General features: G+C 42.5%; 1 protein-coding gene across 2 annotated transcripts in view; it reads right to left on the bottom strand.

Moving 5' to 3' along the window:
* Window positions 1–4,457: 4,457 nt before the first annotated feature.
* Window positions 4,458–22,325, bottom strand: part of CCM2L (CCM2 like scaffold protein) — a 32,435-nt gene continuing 14,567 nt past the window's right edge. Inside the window, exons 8-10 of one of the 2 annotated variants that reach the window (XM_058174735.1) lie at window positions 16,335–16,481; window positions 15,883–16,022; window positions 4,458–11,030 (exon numbers count right to left, since the gene is read on the bottom strand). In XM_058174735.1, coding sequence (XP_058030718.1) covers window positions 10,741–11,030; window positions 15,883–16,022; window positions 16,335–16,481 — 577 coding nt within the window. In that variant the 3' untranslated portion in view covers window positions 4,458–10,740. Of the gene's footprint in view, window positions 11,129–15,882; window positions 16,023–16,334; window positions 16,482–22,325 lie in introns of both variants that reach the window. The other variant, XM_058174736.1, reaches the window with a different exon arrangement.

The following is a 22,325-nucleotide window of genomic DNA, read 5'->3' as shown; positions in this document are numbered from 1 at the left end:
TCAGTGATGGGATTCATTTTTTTTTTACTACTGGTTCTGTGGGCGTGGCTTGGTGGGAGTGGCATGGCTTGGTGGGCGTGGCTTGGTGGGAGTGGCAGTGGAAGGATACTGCAAAATCCCCATTTCCTCCCAATCAGTTGGGACTCCGGAGGCAGAGAATAGATGGGGGCTGGGGCAGCCAGAGGTGGTATTTGCCGATTCTCCGAACTACTCAAAATTTTCCACTTCCGGTTGTCCAGAATTGTCAGAACCGGCTGAAACCCACCTCTAGCTTGGTGGGCGTGGCAGGGGAAGGATATTGCAAAATCTCCATTCCCACTCCACTCCTGGGGGAAGGATACAGCTCGCCTGTCTGGAACCCATACCTCATTTCAGACTTTAATACAATTGAGCGTGTCCAGAAATATTTTACAAGAAGAGTTTGCCACTCCTCTGAATGCAACAAAATACCTTATGCCACCAGACTTGAAATCCTGGGTTTAGAAAACTTAGAGCTCTGCCGCCTTTGACATGACCTGAGTTTAACTCACAGAATCATCTTTTACAATGTCCTTCCTGTTCAAGACTACTTCAGCTTCAATCGCAACAATACATGAGCACACAATAGATTTAAACTCAATGTTAACCGCTTCAATCTTGACTGCAGAAAATATGACTTCAGTAACAGAGTTTTTAACACTACCTGACTCTGTGGTCTCTTCCCAAAATCCCCAAAGCTTCAACCAAAAACTGTCTACTATTGACTTCACCCCATTCCCAAGGGGTCTGTAAGGGGTGTGCATAAGAGCACAAGCGTGCCTACCATTCCTGTCCTAATGTTCCCTTTCATTATATCCAATTAATATAGTTATTGCATAATTATGCTTATATATATGCTTATATATCGTATAGTTATTTCATGCTTATGCTTATATATACTGTTGTGACAAATAAATAAATAAAAATAAATAAAAATACTGCAAATTCCCCATTTCCTCCCAATCAGCTGGGACTCAGGAGGCAGAGAATAGATGGGGGCGGGGCCAATCAGAGGTGGTATTTACGGTTCTCCGAACTACTCAAAATTTCCACTATTGGTTCTCCAGAACTGGTCAGAACCAGCTGTCATACCACCTCCAGAACAGGGCTCCTCGATTTACGACTAAAATCGAGCCCAAAATTTCTTCAGCTAAACAAGATAGTCCTTAGGTGAGTTTTGTCCCATTTTTACAACCGTTCTTCCCACAGTGGTTAAGTGAATCACGGGAGTTGTTAAGTGACCAACACAGTCATTAAGTGAATCTGGCTTCCCTCCTTGACTTTGCTTGCCAGGAGGTCGCAAAAGGGGATCACGTGACTGCCGGGACAGTGCAACCGTCATAAATACGAGTCGTTTGCCAAGCGTCCAAATTTTGATCACGTGACCTTGGGGAGGCGGCAACTGTCAAAAAGTATGAAAAATGGTAGCAAGTCACTTTTTCAGTGCCATTCATTCTAGCTTTGAATATTCACTAAACAATTGGTTTTAAATTGTGCAATATCTGAACAATAAAATGAAGTCCATTAATTTTGTACTAACTTGCACTATTGTTAAAATTGCGAATAAAAAGTATTTTTTTTTTAAAAATGATGCTGAAGAATATATGGGATTAGAATAGAATAGAATAGAATAGAATAGAATAGAATAGAATAGAATAGAATAGAGCAGAGCAGAGCAGAGCAGAGCAGAGCAGAGCAGAATAGAATAGAATAGAATAGAATAGAAGTACAGTACAATATAATACAACACAACACAACACAAAACAATACAATACAAATATTTTCATTCATGCCACTAGCAGAGATCAAGATAAAAGCAATTAAGTTGATTAGGGGAGGGGTCTCCAACCTGGCACTATTGTTAAAATTGCTAATAAAAAGTATTTTTTTTCAAAAAAATGATGGTGAAGAACATATGGGGAATAGAATAGAATAGAATAGAATAGAATAGAATAGAATAGAATAGAATAGTACAGTACAGTACAATATAATACAAATAACACAACTCAACACAATATAAATATTTTGTATGGTGCCACCAGCAGAGACCAAGATAAAAGCAACTAAATTGTTTAGGGCAGGGGTCTCCAACCTTGGCAACTTTAAGATTTGTGGACTTCAACTCCCAGAATTCCTCAGCCAGGTTTGCTTTGCTGGCTGAGGAATTCTGGGCATTGAAGTCCACAAGTCTTAAAGTTGCCAAGGTTGGAGACCTCTGGATTAGGGGACTGGAGGCTAAAACGTATAAAGAACAGTTGCTGGCATTGGGTAGGTCTACTTTAATGAAGAGATGGACCAGAGGAGACATGATAGCATGCTCCAATATTTGAGGGGCTGCCCCAAAGAAGAGGGGGGTCCACCTATTCTCTCTCCAAAGCCCCTGAAGTCAGGACAAGAAGCAACAAGTGGAAACTCATTCAGCAGAACAATTAATCAGGGGAATGGAAATTGCTACTGGAAGATGTGCTCCATCACTGGAGACTCTCAAGAAGAGATTGGACAGCCACTTGTCTGGAATGGTGTAGGGTCTCCTGCTTGAGCTAGAAGGGGGTTGAGCTAGAAGACCTCCAAGGTCTCTTCCCACTCTGTTCTTCTATTCTACAAAAGGGCTCATAAACTGAATTGCCAGCTCTGCATTATTTGATGGATTATCTGCAAGATTATCTTTACACCAGTGTTTCTCAGCTTCGACCATTCTGGAAACTGAAACAGTCCATGGGGTCAAATTCCATCTCTGCATCCATTTTGGCTAATAAATAATTCCGGGGGTGGGGGTGGGGGATTGTTCGTAGACTTTTTTTCTCCCCCGATGCAAAAAGCTAATTTTGCAGAACGCAAAGATAGCTGCTGGCAACGCTCATGTCTCCAGATGGCAGTTCTTGCTTGACCACCCCTGTGTGGCTTTTGCTGCTAGGTGTCAAAGGGACACCCCCACCCCCACCCACCCACCCGCACAACCTCCATCCTCCCTCTCATTTGGCAGCCAGCCCAGCCTCTTCCCCGAATTGCAGAAAAGTTACTTCCTTCTCCCAATGCAAATTGCTCGGCTGTTGGTGGCTTCGATGCAAAATGCAGGATGCCACTGCTGAGCTCAGAATTTGGGGAGGGTGGAGGAAAAGGGGGACGGGAAGCATTTTCTCCTTTGGACAGGAGGTGTTGGGGTTACCAGAGTAAAGGATTTGATTTTAAAAAGTGATGGGTTTGTGGCTCTCTGTGCAAAACAAAAACAAAACAAAAACAGAATAACAGAGTTGGAAGGGACCTTGGAGGTCTTCTAGTCCAACCCCATGCTCAGGCAAGAGACCTTATACCATTCTGGACAAATGTCTGTCCAGTCTCTTCTTGAAAACCTCCAGGGATGGAGCTACCCACATCTTCCGGTGGCAATTTCCGTTCCACTGATTCTGCCAGGAAATTTCTCCTTAGTTCTAGGTTGCTTCTCTTTTTCGTTTAATTTGCTTCTTGTTCTGTTTTTTTTTCTTTTTTCTTTTTGGTATTTTGGAGAATAATTTGACCCCCTCTTCTTTGGGGCAGCCCCTCAAATACTGGAACCCTGCTATCGTGTCACCCCTAATTCTTCTTTTCTTTAGACTAGCCAACCCAAGTTCCTGCAGCCATTCTCCGTATGTTTTTGTCCCCAGGCCTTTAATCATCTACTTTTGGGGCACCCCTCAAATACTGGAAGATGCTAACATGTCAGCCTTCGTCCTTAACAGAATAACAGAGTCAGAAGGGACCTTGGAGGTCTTCTAGTCCAACCCCCTGCTCAAGCAGGAGACCTTACACCATCCCAGATAAATGGCTGTCCAGTCTTTTCTTAAAAACCTCCCCTGCTGATGAAGCACCTGCAACTTCTGGTGCCAAGTCCTTCCGCTTGGTTAATTGTCCTTACTGTCAGGAAATTTCTCCTTAATTCCAGGTTGTTTCTCTCCTTGATTGATTTCCATCCGTTGCTTCTTGTCCTGCCTTCAGGGGCTTTGGAGAATAGCTTGACCCCCTCTTCCTTGGGGCAGCCTCTCAAATACTGAAATACTGCTATCATGTCACCTCTACTCCTTCGCTTCTCCAGACTGGCCAAACCCAAATCCTGCAACTGTTCTTCATATGTTTTTGTCTCCAGGCCTCTCATATCTTCTCCGTACTTTTTCCAAAGTCTCAACATTTTTTTTTTTTTGTAATGTGGTAACCAAAACTGGATGCAATGTTCCAAATGTAGTCTTACTAAGGCTTTATAAAGCGGTAGTATCACTTTTATCTTCATCTTAATATAATATAATATAATATAATATAATATAATATAATATAATATAATATAATATAATATAATATAATATAATATAATATAATATAATATAATATAATATAATATAATATAATATAATATAATATAATATAATATAATATAATATAGTACAATACAATGCAATACAATACAATACAATACAATACAATACAATACAATACAATATAATATAATATAATATAATATAATATAATATATACCCTTATAATATTCTCCTTTAACATAGCAGTAGGAATCAAGGAGATTATAGTCCTTGGTCCCTCTCCTTCCATATAACCAACGTCACACGGACAGATTGTCTCACCTGGAACCAGAATTTTGTTCACTGAGCGAGTCGGTCGTTAAACGAGTCATCGCACAACTGGTTCCCACTGTAACCCCACCTTTATTGCAGTTGTTAAGCCAGTCACAGAGTCATTAAGCAGGTCCAACTCCCCCCCATGGACTTTGCTTGGCAGAAGCCAACTGGGAAAATCAAAGCTTGTACGACCGCAGATGGTGGTGACTGTCATAAATGCGAGCCAAGTGCCCAGATCACAACGATGCAGTTGCAGGAGCGGTTCCACGGTTGCAATTACAAGGCCGGGACATAAGTTGCTTTTTCCGGCACCGTTGTAGCTTTGAACCATTCTTAAGGGTTGAAAAGAATCTAGACGACATGTTTTGTGACCGTGGGACTTACAACCGTCCTCGACTTACAACCACCATCAAGCCCTAAATTTCTGTTGCTAAGCGAGGCAGTTAAGTGAGCTTTTGCCCCATTTTACGACCTTTCTTGCCACAGGATGATCACGAGATCCCCCCTTTGTGACCTCCATGGGGGAAGCCAGATTTCACTTAACAACTGTGTTACTAAATTAACAACTGCAGAAATTCACTTCACAAAGGGGCAAGAAAGGTCGTAAAACAGGACAAACATTTCACTTAGCAACATAAATCTTGGGCTCAATTGTGGTCGTAACTCGAGGATTACTCGTATACATTTTCTCAAGAGTGGGGTTTAGACTAGAATACCCAATAACAAGAATGGAAAGGGACCTCAGAGGTCCACTAGTCCAACCCCTTGCTCGAGCAGGAGACCCTATACAGGTAGTCTTCGACTTACGACCACAATTGAGCCCAAAACGTAGGTTGCTAAGTGAAACATTCGTTAAGCGTGTTTTTCCCCATTTTACGATCTTTCTTGCCACAGTAGTTCAGTGAATCACTGCAGACGTTAGGCGAGTCACACGGCTGTTAAATGAATCTGGCTTCCCTGTTGACTTTGCTTGTCAGAGGGCCACAAAAGTTGATCACGTGACCCTCCCAGACATTGTGGCCGTCATAAATATGAACCAGTTGCCAGCCGTCTGAATTTCGATCAGGTGACCAAGGGGATGCTGCAACGGTCGTAAGTGTGAAAAACGGTCGTAAGTTACTTTTTTCAGTGCTGTCATAACTTCGAACGGTCACTAAATGAATGGCCGTAAGTCGAGGACTACCTGCCTTGAAGGTTGAATTGATTGAAAGGGGGCTCCTTCACCTGCAGGGGACTTCTATTTCATGCAATACAGGGAGTCCTCGACTTATGAACACAACTGAGGCCAAAATCCCCCTTGCCAAGCAAGGCGGTTGTTATATGACTCTTGCCCCATTTTATGACCTTTCTTGCCATAGTTGTTAAGCGAATCACTGCCGCTGTTCAGTGAATCATGCCGTCGTTAAACGAACCCGGCTTCCGCCATGGACTTTGCTTGTCCGAAGGTTCGCGTGACCGCGGCAACACTGCGACCGTCATAAATGTGAATCAGTTGCCGAGCGACTGAACTTCGATCACGTGACCCTGGGGAATGCCGTAATGGTCATAAGCCCTAATGGTCATTACCCATTTTTTTCAGTGCCGTCGTAACTTGAAACGGTCACTAAAAGAACGGTTGCAAGTTGAATTGGGAGTTGCATTGATGGACAGATGCTTCCCGCCTTACGCTGCTGTCCTTCGCCTGCGGTGGACTACGGTACCCATAAGTCACCGGCCAGACCCATATGCAAAAGTTTGCTCGCTTTACCCACATCTTGCTCTGGGACGCTCCTGCGTGGCACACAAAATTTAGAAACCAAACCACCGGAAGCACAAAAGGAAAAACGGGGAAAATAAAATGAAATGCAAATTTCAAAGAACAATGAACACGAGGCTCATTTTAGCCGCTGCAGGCAGTCCTCGAATTTACGACCACAATTTGGAAGCGGACAGTGGCTGCGACAGTCACCCTTGAATTTATGACCGTGCTTTTTTTTTTTTTTTGCCACGGTTGTTAAGCGGATCCCTGAGGTCGTTAAATGAATCACATGGCCGTTAAGCGAATCCAGCTTGTCCCCTTGACTTAGCATGGTGGAAGATGGCTGGGAAGGTTGCAAAGGGGGGGGGTCACGTGATCCCAGGACACTGCAACCGTCATAAATACGGTTGCTAAGGGTCCCAAAATTTGATCACGTGACTGTTGGGACGCTACGGCGGTTATAAATATGAGGATTGCTGCTAAGCAAACTTTTTAGTGTCATTGTAACTTTAAACAGTCGCTAAATTTAGAGCTGTAAGTTAAGGACTGTCTGTAAAAACCTGGTGCGTTTTTGCAGCTAGTCCTCGACTTATAACAATTCACTTAGTGACCCTTCGAAGTTACAACGGCACTGAAAATAGGGACTTATGACCGTTTTTTCTACTTATGACAGTTGTGGCATCCCCGGGGCGGGAGTCACATGATTTACCTTCGAATGCTTGACAATTGATTCACATTTACGACGGTTGCAGTGTTGCAGGGGGACATGATCCGCTTTTGAGACTTTCTGACAAGCAAAGTCCTTAGGGGAAGCCGGATTCACTTAACAACCGTATTACTAATTTAACAACCGCAGTGATTCACTTAACAACCGCAGCAAGGAAGGTCGTAAAAGAGGACAAGCTCACTTAACAAGCGTTTCACTTAGCAACATAAATGTTGGGCTCAAATGCGGTCATAACTCGATACATATACCTGTATACATTTTCTGGGGTTTAGAATAGAATACAGAATGACAGAGTGGAAAGGGACCTCGGAGGTCTTCTAGTCCAACCCCCTGCTCAAGCACCCTATACAGGTGGTCCTCGACTGCCCCAGCAAAGTTGGCTGGGGAATTCTGGGAGTTGAAGTCCTCCAGGCTTAAAGTTGCCAAGATTGGAGACCCCTGGACTAGACTCAAGCTTTGCTGGCTGGGGAATTCTGGGAGTTGAAGTCCTCCAGGCTTAAAGTTGCCAAGGTTGGAGACCCCTGGACTAGACTCAAGCTTTGCTGGCTGGGGAATTCTGGGAGTTGAAGTCCTCCAGGCTTAAAGTTGCCAAGGTTGGAGACCCCTGGACTAGACTCAAGCTTTGCTGGCTGGGGAATTCTGGGAGTTGAAGTCCTCCAGGCTTAAAGTTGCCAAGATTGGAGACCCCTGTTTTAAGGGGCCTCTCTGCTGATCTCTACGACTAGGCAGCTTTGCAATTGTGTGTGTGTGTGTGTTTGTGTGTGTGTGTGTGTGTGTCTCACACAAACATCCTTGGACCTCAGCCCATTTCACAGGTGTGCCAAGCGCTCAGTCTCTTGGTTTTCGACTTGTCTCCAATGGCTTCGCAGGATTTATTTAATTTGAAAGATTTCCAAGCGTTCAGCCAACGCCTCCCTGATGCAATGGACCAGCCCTTGAAAGACAACTGCACACAACTGCATACACGGCCTTGTGTACACTTGGCAGGGGCTCAAAGACTCACAAAAAAATATCCCCTAACGAAGCGGCCCAACGGAAGGAAATAAAAACTCTTCGCAATTAAAAATGAGAGAATAATCCCTATAAAAACTTGGCTGCGTTAAGAAGGGTGGACCCAGAATTCTGTGACTCCACCCATCTTAAAGTGGACCAGAGGAATGCTGTCGATATAATTTACTTGGACTTCAGTAAAGCATTTGAAAAGGAGACCATAACCTACTACTAGATAAAGTAGAAAAATGTGGGTTAGACAGCAGCACCACCAGATGGATCCGTAACTGGCTGACCAACCGCACTCAACTTGTAGTCCTCAACGGAACTACATCCACATGGAGGGAAGTATGCAGTGGAGTACCCCAAGGCTCTGTTTTAGGCCCAGGACTCTTCAACATCTTCATCAATGACTTGGACGAGGGGATAGGTGGGGAACAGACTTGTAAGTGGATCACAAGCTTCCTAACAAACAGGAAGCAGCAGGTGAAGCTAAGCAAGATCACATCAAATACCTGTACAATTAGCACAGGAGCCCCCCAAGGCTGTGTGCTCTCCCCACTTCTCTTCTCTCTGTATACCAATGACTGCATCTCCAATGATCCATCTGTTAAGCTACTGAAGTTCGCAGATGACACAACAGTGATTGGTCTCATTCGAGACAATGACGAATCCGCATATAGACGAGAGGTCGAACGACTAGCCTTGTGGTGCAACCAAAACAATCTGGAACTGAACACACTCAAAACCGTAGAAATGGTGGTAGACTTTAGGAGAAACCCTTCCATACTTCCACCTCTCACAATACTTGACAACACAGTATCAACAGTAGAAACCTTCAAATTTCTAGGTTCTATCATATCGCAAGATCTAAAATGGACAGCTAACATCAAAAACATCATTAAAAAAGGACAACAAAGAATGTTCTTTCTGCGCCAACTCAGTAAGCTCAAACTGCCCAAGGAGCTGCTGATCCAGTTCTACAGAGGAATTATTGAGTCTGTCATTTGCACCTCTATAACTGTCTGGTTCGGTTCTGCAACCCAACAAGAAAAACACAGACTTCAGAGGATAATTAGAACTGCAGAAAAAATAATTGCTACCAACCTGCCTTCCATTGAGGACCTGTATACTGCACGAATCAAGAAGAGGGCCGTGAAAATATTTGCAGATCCCTCGCATCCTGGACATAAACTGTTTCAACTCCTACCCTCAAAACGACGCTATAGAGCACTGCACAACAGAACAACTAGACACAAGAACAGTTTTCCCCCGAATGCCATCACTCTGCTAAACAAATAATTCTCTCAACACTGTCAAACTATTTACTAAATCTGCACTACTATTAATCTTCTCATCGTTCCCATCACCAATCTCTTTCCACTTATGACTGTATGACTGTAACTTTGTTGCTGGTAATCCTTACGATTTATATTGATATATTGACCATCATTTGTGTTGTAAATGTTGAACCTTGATGAACGTATCTTTTCTTTTATGTACACTGAGAGCACATGCACCAAGACAAATTCCTTGTGTGTCCAATCACACTTGGCCAATAAAAAATTCTATTCTATTCTATTCTAACTCATCAAATTTGCAGATGACACCAAGCTGGCAGGAATAGCCAACACTCCAGAAGATAGGCTCAAGTTACAAAAGGATCTTGACAGACTTGAACATTGGGCACTATCTAACAAAATGAAATTCAATGGTGAAAAAAGTCAGGTTCTACATTTAGTCAAAGCAACCAAAATGCACAGCTACCGTGTATATGGTACCTTGCTCAATAGTAGTAACTGTGAGAGGGATCTTGGAATCCTAGTGGACAACCATTTAGATATGAGCCAGCAGTGTGCAGCAGCTGTTAAAAAAGCCAACACAGTTCTGGGCTGCATAAACAGAGGGATAGAATCAAGATCACGTGAAGTGTTAATACCACTTTATAATGCCTTAGTAAGGCCACACTTTGAATATTGCATTCAGTTTTGGTCGCCACGATGCAAAAAAGATGTTGAGACTCTAGAAAGAGTGCAGAGAAGAGCAACGAAGATGATTACGGGACTGGAGGCTAAAACATATGAAGAAGGGTTGCAGGAACTGGGTATGTCTAGTTTGATGAAAAGAAGGACTAGGGGAGACATGATAGCAGTCAATCCAATATCTCAGGGGCTGCCCCAAAGAAGAGGGAGTGAAGCTATTCTCCAAAGCACCTGATGGTAGAACAAGAAGCAATGGGTGGAAACTAATCAAGGAGAGAAGCAATCTGGAACTAAGGAGAAATGTCCTGACAGTTAGAACAATTAATCAGTGGAACAACGTCACCAGAAGTTGTAAATGCTCCAACACTGGAAATTTTTAAGAAAATGTTGGATAACCATTTGTCTGAAATGGTGTCGGGTTTCCTGCCTGGGCAGGGGGTTGGACTAGAAGACCTCCAAGTTCCCTTCCAACTCTGTTAGTATTATTATTATTATTATTATTAAAGCATGCTGGCTGGGGAATTCTGGGAGTTGCAGTCCCCACCCACCCCCATCTTAAAGCATGCCGGCTGGGGAATTCTGGGAGTGGAAGTCCACTCGTCTCTTAAAGCCTGGTTGGCCATTGGATGCCACTAATCCAAGGGGAGGGGGCTCGCTTCCCTCTTGGCCAATCAATTCGCCCCTTTAGAGATAATTGTCTTCATCGCTCCCATGGTCAGCCTCCTCCTCTTCCTCGTCCCCCGCCAGGGCTTCGATGTCGTGGGTGATGTTGGCGATCCGTCGATTGAAGGACTCCGACTCGGAATGCAGGGACCAGGTGTCGTAGCTCCTGACGGCCGAAGCCGATGTGCTGCTCATGCTCTTCTTGATGCGGCCAAAGCTGTCGGTCAGAATGCCCCCTTCCCGGATGCCGATGCTCTCGAGGAAGCCCTCAAAGTAGCCGATGTCCTGGTCAGGGATGAAGGGCCGCATCCCTGCAGAGAGAGGATAAAGGGGGCTCTTGGTGCTCTCTGGGAATGGGCCGGGTTTTCCTGCAGACGTTTTGCCACCCTTCTAGGCAACGTCATCAGGGCTAGAAAAGAGGGGGATTTGCAGAGAGGAGGAGGAGGAGGAGGAGAAGAAGGAGGTGGCATTCCCCAACTACATAAGAATATCAGAGTCCTTCCTCCTCCTCTTCTTCCCCTCTCGTCTTCCTTCCTTCCTTTTCTTCCTCTTCCTCCCCTCCCCCTTTCCTCCCCTCTCCTCTTCCTCCCTTCTCCTCCTCTTCCTCCTCCTCTTCTTCCCCTCTCTTCTTCCTTTCTTCTCCTCTTCCTCTTCCTCTTCTTCCCCTCTCCCTTTCTTCTCCTCTTCTTCTTCCTGTTCCTCCCCTTTCCTCCCCTCTCCTCTCCCCTCTTCCTCTTCCTCTTCCTCCTCCCCTTCCTCCTCCCTCCCCTCTCCTCTTCCTCCTTCTCCTCCTCTTCCTCCTCCTCTTCTTCCTCTTCTCCTTTCTTCTCCTCTCTTCCTCTTCCTCCCTCCCCTTCCTCCCTCTCCTCCTCCTCTTCCTTCTCCTCCTCCTCCTCTTCCTCCCTCCCCTCTCCTCTTCCTCCCTTCTCCTCCTCTTCCTCCTCCTCTTCTTCCCCTCTCTTCTTCCTTTCTTCTCCTCTTCCTCTTCCTCTTCCTCCCCTCCCCTTTCCTCCCCTGTCCTCTTCCTCCCTTCTCCTCTTCCTCTTCTTCCCTTCTCCTCCTCTTCCTCCTCCTCCTCCTCTTCTTCCCCTCTCCTTTTCCTCTCTTCTCCTCTTCCTCTTCTTCCCTTCTCCTCCTCTTCCTCCTCTTCCTCTTCTTCCCCTCCCCTCTTCCTTTCTTCTCCTCTTCCTCTTCCTCCCCTCTTCCTCTTCCTCCCCTCTCCTCTGCCTCCCTTCTCCTCCTCTTCCTCCTCCTCCTCCTCTTGGTGGCACATCTTGGCAGCCAAGATTGAGTAACAGTACCCTCAGCCAATCTGGGCCTCTTAATTTTTATCATGTTTACTTAAGTAATAAAAGTACATTTGCTTCGAAAATATCAGAAGCCTCAAATTCCTCACTAGCAAAAAAAATAAAGAGGTGCATAATCAACCCTTTGTTATCTTAAAGGACGAAAACTCCCTTCAAACCCTACATTCTACCCAGGAAAACATTTGCTTAAATACATTAATGTGTTGTTTTTTTTGAATAACCAAAAGATTGAGACTAAAATGGAAAGCAAACCACCTTTAACTAATGGATGTGTCAAAAGCGATGCATTCTTTTGTGCAAGCCGCATTTTTAAATCCCACGGAAAGATTAAATTAAAGATTAGATAAACGGAGAGATTTTTAAATCCCACGGAATGACGGAAGGAAAGATCCTTTTTTAAATTTCTCAGCGTAAATCCAGCGGTTTACAGCAAAAAAGTGAATTCTCTAAAGGCCATTTAAACCGACAGTAAACCAAGACTCACAGCAGTTGTGAAATCCTGCTAAGAATTTTTTTTTTCCAACTGAGAAAACTTCAGCCCAAATAAATAAATAAATAAATAAATAAATAAATAAATAAATGGATGCGGTTATCAGAGAGAGTGAATTATACAATGCCTCTAAAACAGGCAGCTTTGCTGGCTGATGAATTCTGGGAGTTGAAGTCCACCAGGCTTAAAGATGCCAAGGTTGGAGACCCCTAGTTTAAAAGGTTAGCAAAATCTTCCATTTTCTGGTTTCCTCCTTGAAAAAGCTTTAAAAAACTAAAAGAAAGAGGTTGGAGTGACACAGCTCCACAACCCCAAACATTCGCACAAACTTAAATTGGATGAAAACAAAAGAATTTCCAATATTTGAATTGGCATCGTTTGAAATCCACATTATTCGAATTGGCACAATTGACATTATTGGAATGGGCATTTATTCGAATTGATATTAAAGGTAGTCCTCCACTTATAACAGTTCATTTAGTGACTGACTCAGATTTACGACGCGCGCCGTGTGCCGGGGTGTGTGTCATGTGATCCCCTTTTGCAACCTTCTGACAAGCGAAGTCAAAGGGGAAGCCAGATTCACTTAACAACCGGGTTATTCACTTATCGAGGCAAGAAAAATGGGGCAAAACTTACCTAACCAATTTCTCGCTTAGAGACAGAAACGCTGGGCTCAATTGTGGTCGTAACTTGAGGACTACCTGTATTCGAACTGGCAATTTTTGTTGCTGGCAATCCTTATGATTTATATTGATATATTGACCATCAATTGTGTTGTAAATGTTGAACCTTGATGAAGGTATCTTTTCTTTTATGTACACTGAGAGCATATGCACCAAGACAAATTCCTTGTGTGTCCAATCACACTTGGCCAACAAAAAATTCTATTCTATTCTATTCTATTCTATTCTATTCTATTCTATTCTATTCTATTCTATTCTATTCTATTCTATTCTATTCTATATTCTTTGACTATCATTAAGTGTTGTACCTTATGATTCTTGATGAAGGTATCTTTTCTTTTATGTACACTGAGATCTTATGCACCAAGACAAATTCCTTGTGTGTCCAATCACACTTGGCCAATAAAGAATTCTATTCTATTCTATTCTATTCTATTCTATTCTATTCTATTCTATTCTATTCTATTCTATTCTATTCTATTGTATATTCTTTGACTATCATTAAGTGTCGTCCCTTATGATTCTTGATGAAGGTATCTTTTCTTTTATGTACATTGAGAGCATATGCACCAAGACAAATTCCTTGTGTGTCCAATCACACTTGGCCAATTAAAATTCTATTCTATTCTATTCTATTCTATTCTATTCTATTCTATTCTATTCTATTCTATTCTATTCTATTCTATTCTATATTCTTTGACTATCATTAAGTGTTGTACCTTATGATTCTTGATGAAGGTATCTTTTCTTTTATGTACACTGAGAGCATAGGCACCAAGACAAATTCCTTGTGTGTCCAATCACACTTGGCCAATAAAAAATTCTATTCTATTCTATTCTATTCTATTCTATATTCTTTGACTATCATTAAGTGTTGTACCTTATGATTCTTGATGAAGGTACCTTTTCTTTTATGTACACTGAGAGCATAGGCACCAAAGACAAATTCCTTGTGTGTCCAATCACACTTGGCCAATAAAGAATTCTATTCTATTCTATTCTATTCTATTCTATTCTATTCTATTCTTCCATTCCATTCCATTCATTCCATTCTATTCTATTCTATTCTATTCTATTCTATTCTATATTCTTTGACTATCATTAAGTGTTGTACCTTATGATTCTTGATGAAGGTATCTTTTCTTTTATGTACACTGAGAGCATAGGCACCAAGACAAATTCCTTGTGTGTCCAATCACACTTGGCCAATAAAATTCTATTCTATTCTATTCTATTCTATTCTATTCTATTCTATTCTATTCTATTCTATTCTATTCTATTCTATTCTATTCTATTCTATGACTATCATTAAGTGTTGTACGTTATGATACTTGATGAAGGTATCTTTTCTTTTATGTACACTGAGAGCAGATGCACCAAGACAAATTCCTTGTGTGTCCAATCACACTTGGCCAATAAAAATTTCTATTCTATTCTATTCTATTCTATTCTATTCTATTCTATTCTATTCTATTCTATTCTATTCTATTCTATTCTATATTCTTTGACTATCATTAAGTGTTGTACCTTATGATTCTTGATGAAGGTATCTTTTCTTTTATGTACACTGAGAGCATAGGCACCAAAGACAAATTCCTTGTGTGTCCAATCACACTTGGCCAATAAAAAAATTCTATTCTATTCTATTCTATTCTATTCTATTTTCTTTGACTATCATTAAGTGTTGTACCTTATGATTCTTGATGAAGGTACCTTTTCTTTTATGTACACTGAGAGCATAGGCACCAAAGACAAATTCCTTGTGTGTACAATCACACTTGGCCAATAAAAAAATTCTATTCTATTCTATTCTATTCTATTCCATTCCATTCCATTCCATTCCATTCCATTCCATTCCATTCCATTCCATTCCATTCTATTCTATTCTATTCTATTCTATATTCTTTGACTATCATTAAGTGTTGTACCTTATGATTCTTGATGAAGGTATCTTTTCTTTTATGTACACTGAGAGCCTATGCACCAAGACAAATTCCTTGTGTGTCCAATCACACTTGGCCAATAAAATTCTATTCTATTCTATTCTATTCTATTCTATTCTATTCTATTCTATTCTATTCTATTCTATTCTATTCTATTCTATTCTATATTCTTTGACTATCATTAAGTGTTGTACCTTATGATTCTTGATGAAGGTATCTTTTCTTTTATGTACACTGAGAGCATATGCACCAAGACAAATTCCTTGTGTGTCCAATCACACTTGGCCAATAAAAAAATTCTATTCTATTCTATTCTATTCTGGTATTATTTGAACTGACATAGTTTAAATTGGTGTTATTTGAAATGGACATTGTTTCAGTTGACACAATTCTGCTGGCAGAGATATTGCCCTGACTTATGATGATGATTAAAAACATCATTCTGCTTCTTTTATTTAACCCTTTGCAGTCACGATTTCCAAATTTCTAAACTTGCCAGCGTGATTAGCAAAGTTTTAAATGCAGACGACCAGATTTCACAGCCCTCCGGATGAAATCAGGAGCAAGACAAGAGGGAATTAGAGCCCTGAGGGAAAGGGGGGGGTCAAAAAAGTCAAAATGGCACCCATCACGTGACCAAAACCCCACCCAGGTGGGGCTTCGATTGCATGCGGTCGCCATCTTGAATCTCCTGCAAATCAAATTATTTTCCCTCTTCCAGAGATGGATGCATTTACCCAAAAGGAGAAATTTCCGCTTTTCCCCGTAGAGATTGAGGAGTCCCGTGCAGTATCTCTCCACCGCCAAGCCCGTCCGGTATTCACGGAGCAAGAGGGCGAATCCTTGGATCTCCTGAGGGGTCAACTTGCTTCGTAACTGTGGGGCAAAACAAGAGGATTGTTATAGGGAGGGAAAGCTCTACCGGACCCCCTCGGCCTTCTCCCACCTCTTCCTTGTATCTTCGGTGGCTTTACAGCAGGGGTCTCCAAACTTAAAGCAACTTTGTGGACTTCAGCTCCCAGAATTCCCCAGGTAGTAGGTCTCCAAACATGGCCACTTTAAGATGTGTGGACTTCAACTCCCAGAATCCCCCAGCCAGCATAAATCATAAGAAAGATCAGGAAATGAGCTCACGAGGCTCCCCACAGCCCCCCCCAGGTGCCCCCCACAAGCTGAACCCCAACTTTCCGTCATCATGTAGTCCTGCAGTTGCTCCAAGCTGCTGTTGCTTTGGTCGCTCCCACTGCAGGCCGTGGCCAGGCTGTGATGCGACTGGTGAAGCAGAGGGGAGGAAGAGCCACTGCAGTACGCCTCAAAGGTCTCGTGGGAGCCATCGCTGCGAGAAGGAAGGAAGGAAGGAAGGAAGGAAGAGAAAGAAAGAAAGAAGAAAGAAAGAAAGAAGGAAAGAAGGAAGGAAGAAAGAAAAAGTCAGAAAGAAGGAAGGAAGGAAGGAAGGAAGGAAGGAAGGAAGAAGAAGACAGAAAAAGAAAAGTCAGAAAAGAAGAGGAAGGAAGGAAGAGAAGGAAGGAAGAGGAAGAAGAAAGAGAAGAAAAGTCAGAAAGAAGGAAGGAAGGAAGGAAGGAAGGGAAATTGTTGGGGTTATTTATATTTTAAGATTTTAAATTGTTTTAATATTTCGGCCACATTATAATATGTTTTTTTAATTTCTTTTAATGAATAGTATTTTGAACACAATCCTTAGAAGAAGTATAAAATCGAAATAAATAAATAAATAAAAGAAAGAAAGAAAGAAAGAAAGACAGAAAAAAGGAAGGAAGGAAGAAAGAAAGAAAGAAAGAAAGAAAGAAAGGAAGGAAGGAAGGAAGGAAGGAAGGAAGGAAGGAAGGAAGGAAAAGAAAGAAAGACAGAAAGAAGGGAAGGAAGGAAGGAAGAAAGAAAGAAAGAAAGGAAGGAAGGAAGGAAGGAAGGAAGAAAAGAAGGAAGGAAGGAAGGAAGAAAGGGAAAGAAAGAAAGACAGCTGTGAGAGATGAAAGTCACCGTATGGGTGAGATGTGAGGCATATAAATATCATATCGTATCATATCATAATATACCATAATATGATATGATAGATACGATAGTAATACATATGGTAAAATAAAATAATTAATTAATTAATAAAATAGTAAATAAATTAATAAAATAAGATATGGTAGTTCTCAACTTACAACAATTCATTTACTGACCGTTCAGAGTTACAACGGCACTGAAAAAAATGACTTACAACCGTTTTTCACACTTATGACCCAGTGCGGGATCCCTAGGGTCACATGATCAAAATTTGGGCACTTGGCAACTGAATCCTATTTAGCACGGTTGCAATGTCCCAGGATCACGTGATCCCCTTTTGCAACCTTTTTTCAAGCCAAGCCAACAGAGAAACTGGATTCACTTAACGACCGTGTTCCTAATTGAACCCAGCAATTCACTTAATTGTGGTGGCAAGGAAGGATGTAAAATGGGGCAAAAAAAAAACCCCTTCACCGTCTCGCTTAGCAACAGAAATGTTGGGCTGAATTGTGGTCGCAGGTTGAGGACGACCTCTAATCAAAAATTAATAAAATAAAACAATATAATAAAATAGGAAATAAAATAGAAGTTGTTCAGAGGAGGCGGGGCTAAAACGGTTTCCCAGGATCTGGTGCCCTCTAGTGGTGATGGACTAACGGTTCCCGTCGTTCCCAGATGCCAGCCAGAGGCAGGGTGGACGGAAGGACAAAACCTGCTGCTCAGACAATGGTGTGTGTGTGTGTGTGTGTGTGTGTGTGTGTGTGTGTGTGTAGAAGAACTCACTGCAAGACATCTCATCACAGCCAATTCGCCATGGGACAAATCGCCGCAGGACAAGATTTACAATATCGAAGAAATTTATTTATTTATTTATTTATTTTTGTCACAACATCATACAAAAAGATTATATAGTATATAACCATGTAAACATATATAGGAAGAAGAAAAGAAAAACAATAGGACAGGAAGCACGTTTGTGCTTATGCACGCCTTATAGTCCTTTTAGGAATGGGGTGAGGTCAATAGTAGAAACTTTTTGGTTAAAGCTTTTAGGATTATGGGAAGAGACCACAGAGTCAGGTAAAGTATTCCAAGCACTGATGATTCTGTTACAGAAGTCATATTTTCTGCAATCTAGATTAAAGTGGTTGACATTAAGTTTAAATCTATTAGTTGCTCTAGTATTATTGCAATTAAACCTGAAGTAGTCTTTGACAGGAAGGACATTACAATAGATGATTCTATGAGTTAAACTTAGGTCTTGTCGAAGGCGACGGAGTTCCAAGTCTTCTAAACCCAGGATTTCAAATCTGGTGGGATAAGGTATTTTGTTGTTTTCAGAGGACTGGAGAACTCTTCTTGTAAAATATTTCTGGACACGTTCAATTGTATTGATGTCAGAGATGTGGTGAGGGTTCCAAACAGGTGAGCTGTATTCTAGAATTGGTCTAGCAAATGTTTTATATGCTCTGGTTAGTAGTGTGGTGTTTTTGGAAAAGAAGCTACAAAATTAGGTTTACAACTCTTAGAGCTTTTTGCTATGTAGTTGCAGTGGGCTTTGGCACTTAGATCATTTGACATGAAAACTCCAAGGTCTTTAACGGATGGGGGTCATCTGTAAGGTAATGTCCATCTAGTATGTACTTAGTTTTGGGTTCTTTTTCCTATATGTAAGACTGAGCATTTGCTGGTTGAAATTTGGAGCTGCCAATTTTAGACCAAGCGGTTAGATGGTCAAGGTCGTTTTGAATGATAGAAGTGTTGTCTGTGGTGTTAAATAGTTTGACATCGTCAGCAAAGAGAACACAATTACTTGAGATATGGTCACAAAGATCATTAATGTATAGTATAAAGAGTGTTGGTCCAAGGACGCTGCCTTGTGGAACGCGACTCTTGACAGGAACAGGATTTGATAAAGCATTGGACAATAATATAATAAAATATAATAAAATAGTGGAATACAATCATTAAAGAAAGGATTTGAGGGGCTGCCCCGAAGATGAGGGGGTCAACCTATTCTGCAAAGCACCTGAGGGCAGGACAAAAAACTATGGTTGGAAACTAATCAAGGAGAGAAGCAACCGGGAATTGAGGAGAAATTTCCTAACAGTGAGGACAATGAACCAGTGGAACTACTTATGTCGTATCCCACCCCCAACTCCGACGAATGAGTCAAGGAAGTCCGTAACAAACTTGGCAACGAAGCCTCTGCAGCTTGCCAAGTTCCTTCGAGGTTTATCAGGGCAGGCAGGAGTCCAAGTTGTGACTTCAGCAATAGGGTCCTGTTGTGTCTTGCCCGCCCTCAGAGCAGCCGGGGCCTTCTTACCTGCTCCCGAACACTGAGGAATGTATGCCTCCCAGCCCAAGTCCTGGCTCCATGCCCACACAAACTGCAGAAGAAGGAAGAAGAGAATCTCCGGCCCCAGCCCTGACTCCATGCCCAGGCAAATGGAGCAGCTAGACCCCTCCCCCTCCTCCACAGCAGGTGAGCCTGAGGAGGGTTTATTACCAACAGCTGATTGGAGTAATCCTCGCATCAGAAGATTGGAGAGGCGGAGGCAACAGAAGGAAGGGAGGGGCAGGCCTTCACCGTCTCGCTTAGCAACAGAAATGTTGGGCTGAATTGTGGTCGCAGGTTGAGGACGACCTCTAATCAAAAATTAATAAAATAAAACAATATAATAAAATAGGAAATAAAATAGAAGTTGTTCAGAGGAGGCGGGGCTAAAACGGTTTCTCAGGATCTGGTGCCCTCTAGTGGTGATGGACTGACGGTTCCCGTCGTTCCCAGATGCCAGCCAGAGGCAGGGTGGACGGAAGGACAAAACCTGCTGCTCAGACAATGGGGTGTGTGTGTGTGTGTGTGTGTGTATAGAAGAACTCACTGCAAGACATCTCATCACAGCCAATTCGCCATGGGACAAATCGCCGCAGGACAAGATTTACAATATCGAAGAAATTTATTTATTTATTTATTTATTTTTGTCACAACATCATACAAAAAGATTATATAGTATATAACCATGTAAACATATATAGGAAGAAGAAAAGAAAAACAATAGGACAGGAACGGTAGGCACGTTTGTGCGCTTATGCACGCCCCTTATGGTCCTCTTAGGAATGGGGTGAGGTCAATAGAAAGTTTTTGGTTGAAGCTTTTGGGATTATGGGAAGAGACCACAGAGTCAGGCAGTGTGTTCCAAGCACTGATGATTCTGTTACGGAAGTCATATTTTCTGCAATCTAGATTAAAGCGGTTGACATTAAGTTTAAATCTATTGGTTGCTCTAGTATTATTGCAATTAAAGCTGAAATAGTCTTTAACAGGAAGGACATTACAATAGATGATTCTATGAGTTAAACTTAGGTCTTGTCGAAGGCGACGGAGTTCCAAGTTTTCTAAGCCTAGGATTTCAAGTCTGGTGGGATAAGGTATTTTATTGTTTTCAGAGGAATGGAGAACTCTTCTTGTAAAATATTTCTGGACACGTTCAATTGTATTGATGTCAGAGATGTGGTGAGGGTTCCAAACAGGTGAGCTGTATTCTAGAATTGGTCTAGCAAATGTTTTATATGCTCTGGTTAGTAGTGTGGTGTTTTTGGAAAAGAAGCTACGCAAAATTAGGTTTACAACTCTTAGAGCTTTTTTTGCTATGTAGTTGCAGTGGGCTTTGGCACTTAGATCATTTGACATGAAAACTCCAAGGTCTTTAACGGGATGGGGGTCATCTGTAAGGTAATGTCCATCTAGTATGTACTTAGGGGTTCTTTTTTCCTATATGTAAGACTGAGCATTTGCTGGTTGAAATTTGGAGCTGCCAATTTTTAGACCAAGCGGTTAGATGGTCAAGGTCGTTTTGAATGATAGAAGTGTTGTCTGTGGTGTTAAATAGTTTGACATCGTCAGCAAAGAGAACACAATTACTTGAGATATGGTCACAAAGATCATTAATGTATAGTATAAAGAGTGTTGGTCCAAGGACGCTGCCTTGAGGAACGCCACTCTTGACAGGAACAGGATTTGATAAAGCATTGCCAATTTTGACAATAATATAATAAAATATAATAAAATAGTGGAATACAATCATTAAAGAAAGGATTTGAGGGGCTGCCCCGAAAATGAGGGGGTCAACCTATTCTGCAAAGCACCTGAGGGCAGGACAAAAAACTATGGTTGGAAACTAATCAAGGAGAGAAGCAACCGGGAATTGAGGAGAAATTTCCTAACAGTGAGGACAATGAACCAGTGGAACTACTTATGTCGTATCCCACCCCCAACTCCGACGAATGAGTCAAGGAAGTCCGTAACAAACTTGGCAACGAAGCCTCTGCAGCTTGCCAAGTTCCTTCGAGGTTTATCAGGGCAGGCAGGAGTCCAAGTTGTGACTTCAGCAATAGGGTCCTGTTGTGTCTTGCCCGCCCTCAGAGCAGCCGGGGCCTTCTTACCTGCTCCCGAACACTGAGGAATGTATGCCTCCCGGCCCAAGTCCTGGCTCCATGCCCACACAAACTGCAGAAGAAGGAGAATCTCCCGGCCCCAGCCCTGACTCCATGCCCAGGCAAATGGAGCAGCTAGACCCCTCCCCCTCCTCCACAGCAGGTGAGCCTGAGGAGGGTTTACTCCCAACAACAGCTGATTGGAGTAATCCTCGCATCAGAAGATTGGAGAGGCGGAGGCAACAGAAGGAAGGGAGGGGCAGGCCTTAATGAGTGCTGAGTCATGGAGCCACACCCCATGGCCTATATAAAGGATCTACTTTCTGGCAGTCTCTGAGTCAGGCAAAAGTCGAACTTATCTTGCTGAAGTCACTTACTGGTCTCCTGCCTGCTCTGAGGACTTTACTAGGACTTTGGGCAGAGCTGCAGAGGCAAGCCTGATTCGGATTTCCCTGACCCGGCCGTCAGCGGAGGAGTGGGACACGACAGGTCCGGTATCAGCAAACTCGATAAGACTTTGCTTGACTCAAGATTGGAATGCCAAATGCAGGTCCTTTATATAGGCTGTGAGGTGTGGCTCCATGACTCAGCATTTATCCAGGCCTGCCCCTCCCTTCCTTCTGCTGGCGTCACCTCTCAGATCTCCGGAAGCGAGGGTCCACCCACTCTCAATTGTCTTCAGCTGGATCTGCTGTCAGCTTCTGGGAAAGGGAGGGGTCAGAGGGAGTAGGGC

This window comes from Ahaetulla prasina, chromosome 3, assembly GCF_028640845.1.
Source record: "Ahaetulla prasina isolate Xishuangbanna chromosome 3, ASM2864084v1, whole genome shotgun sequence".
Classification (NCBI taxonomy): domain Eukaryota; kingdom Metazoa; phylum Chordata; class Lepidosauria; order Squamata; family Colubridae; genus Ahaetulla; species Ahaetulla prasina.
The sequence above is the reverse complement of the archived record's forward strand: the minus strand, read 5'-3'. Positions and strand labels throughout refer to the sequence as shown.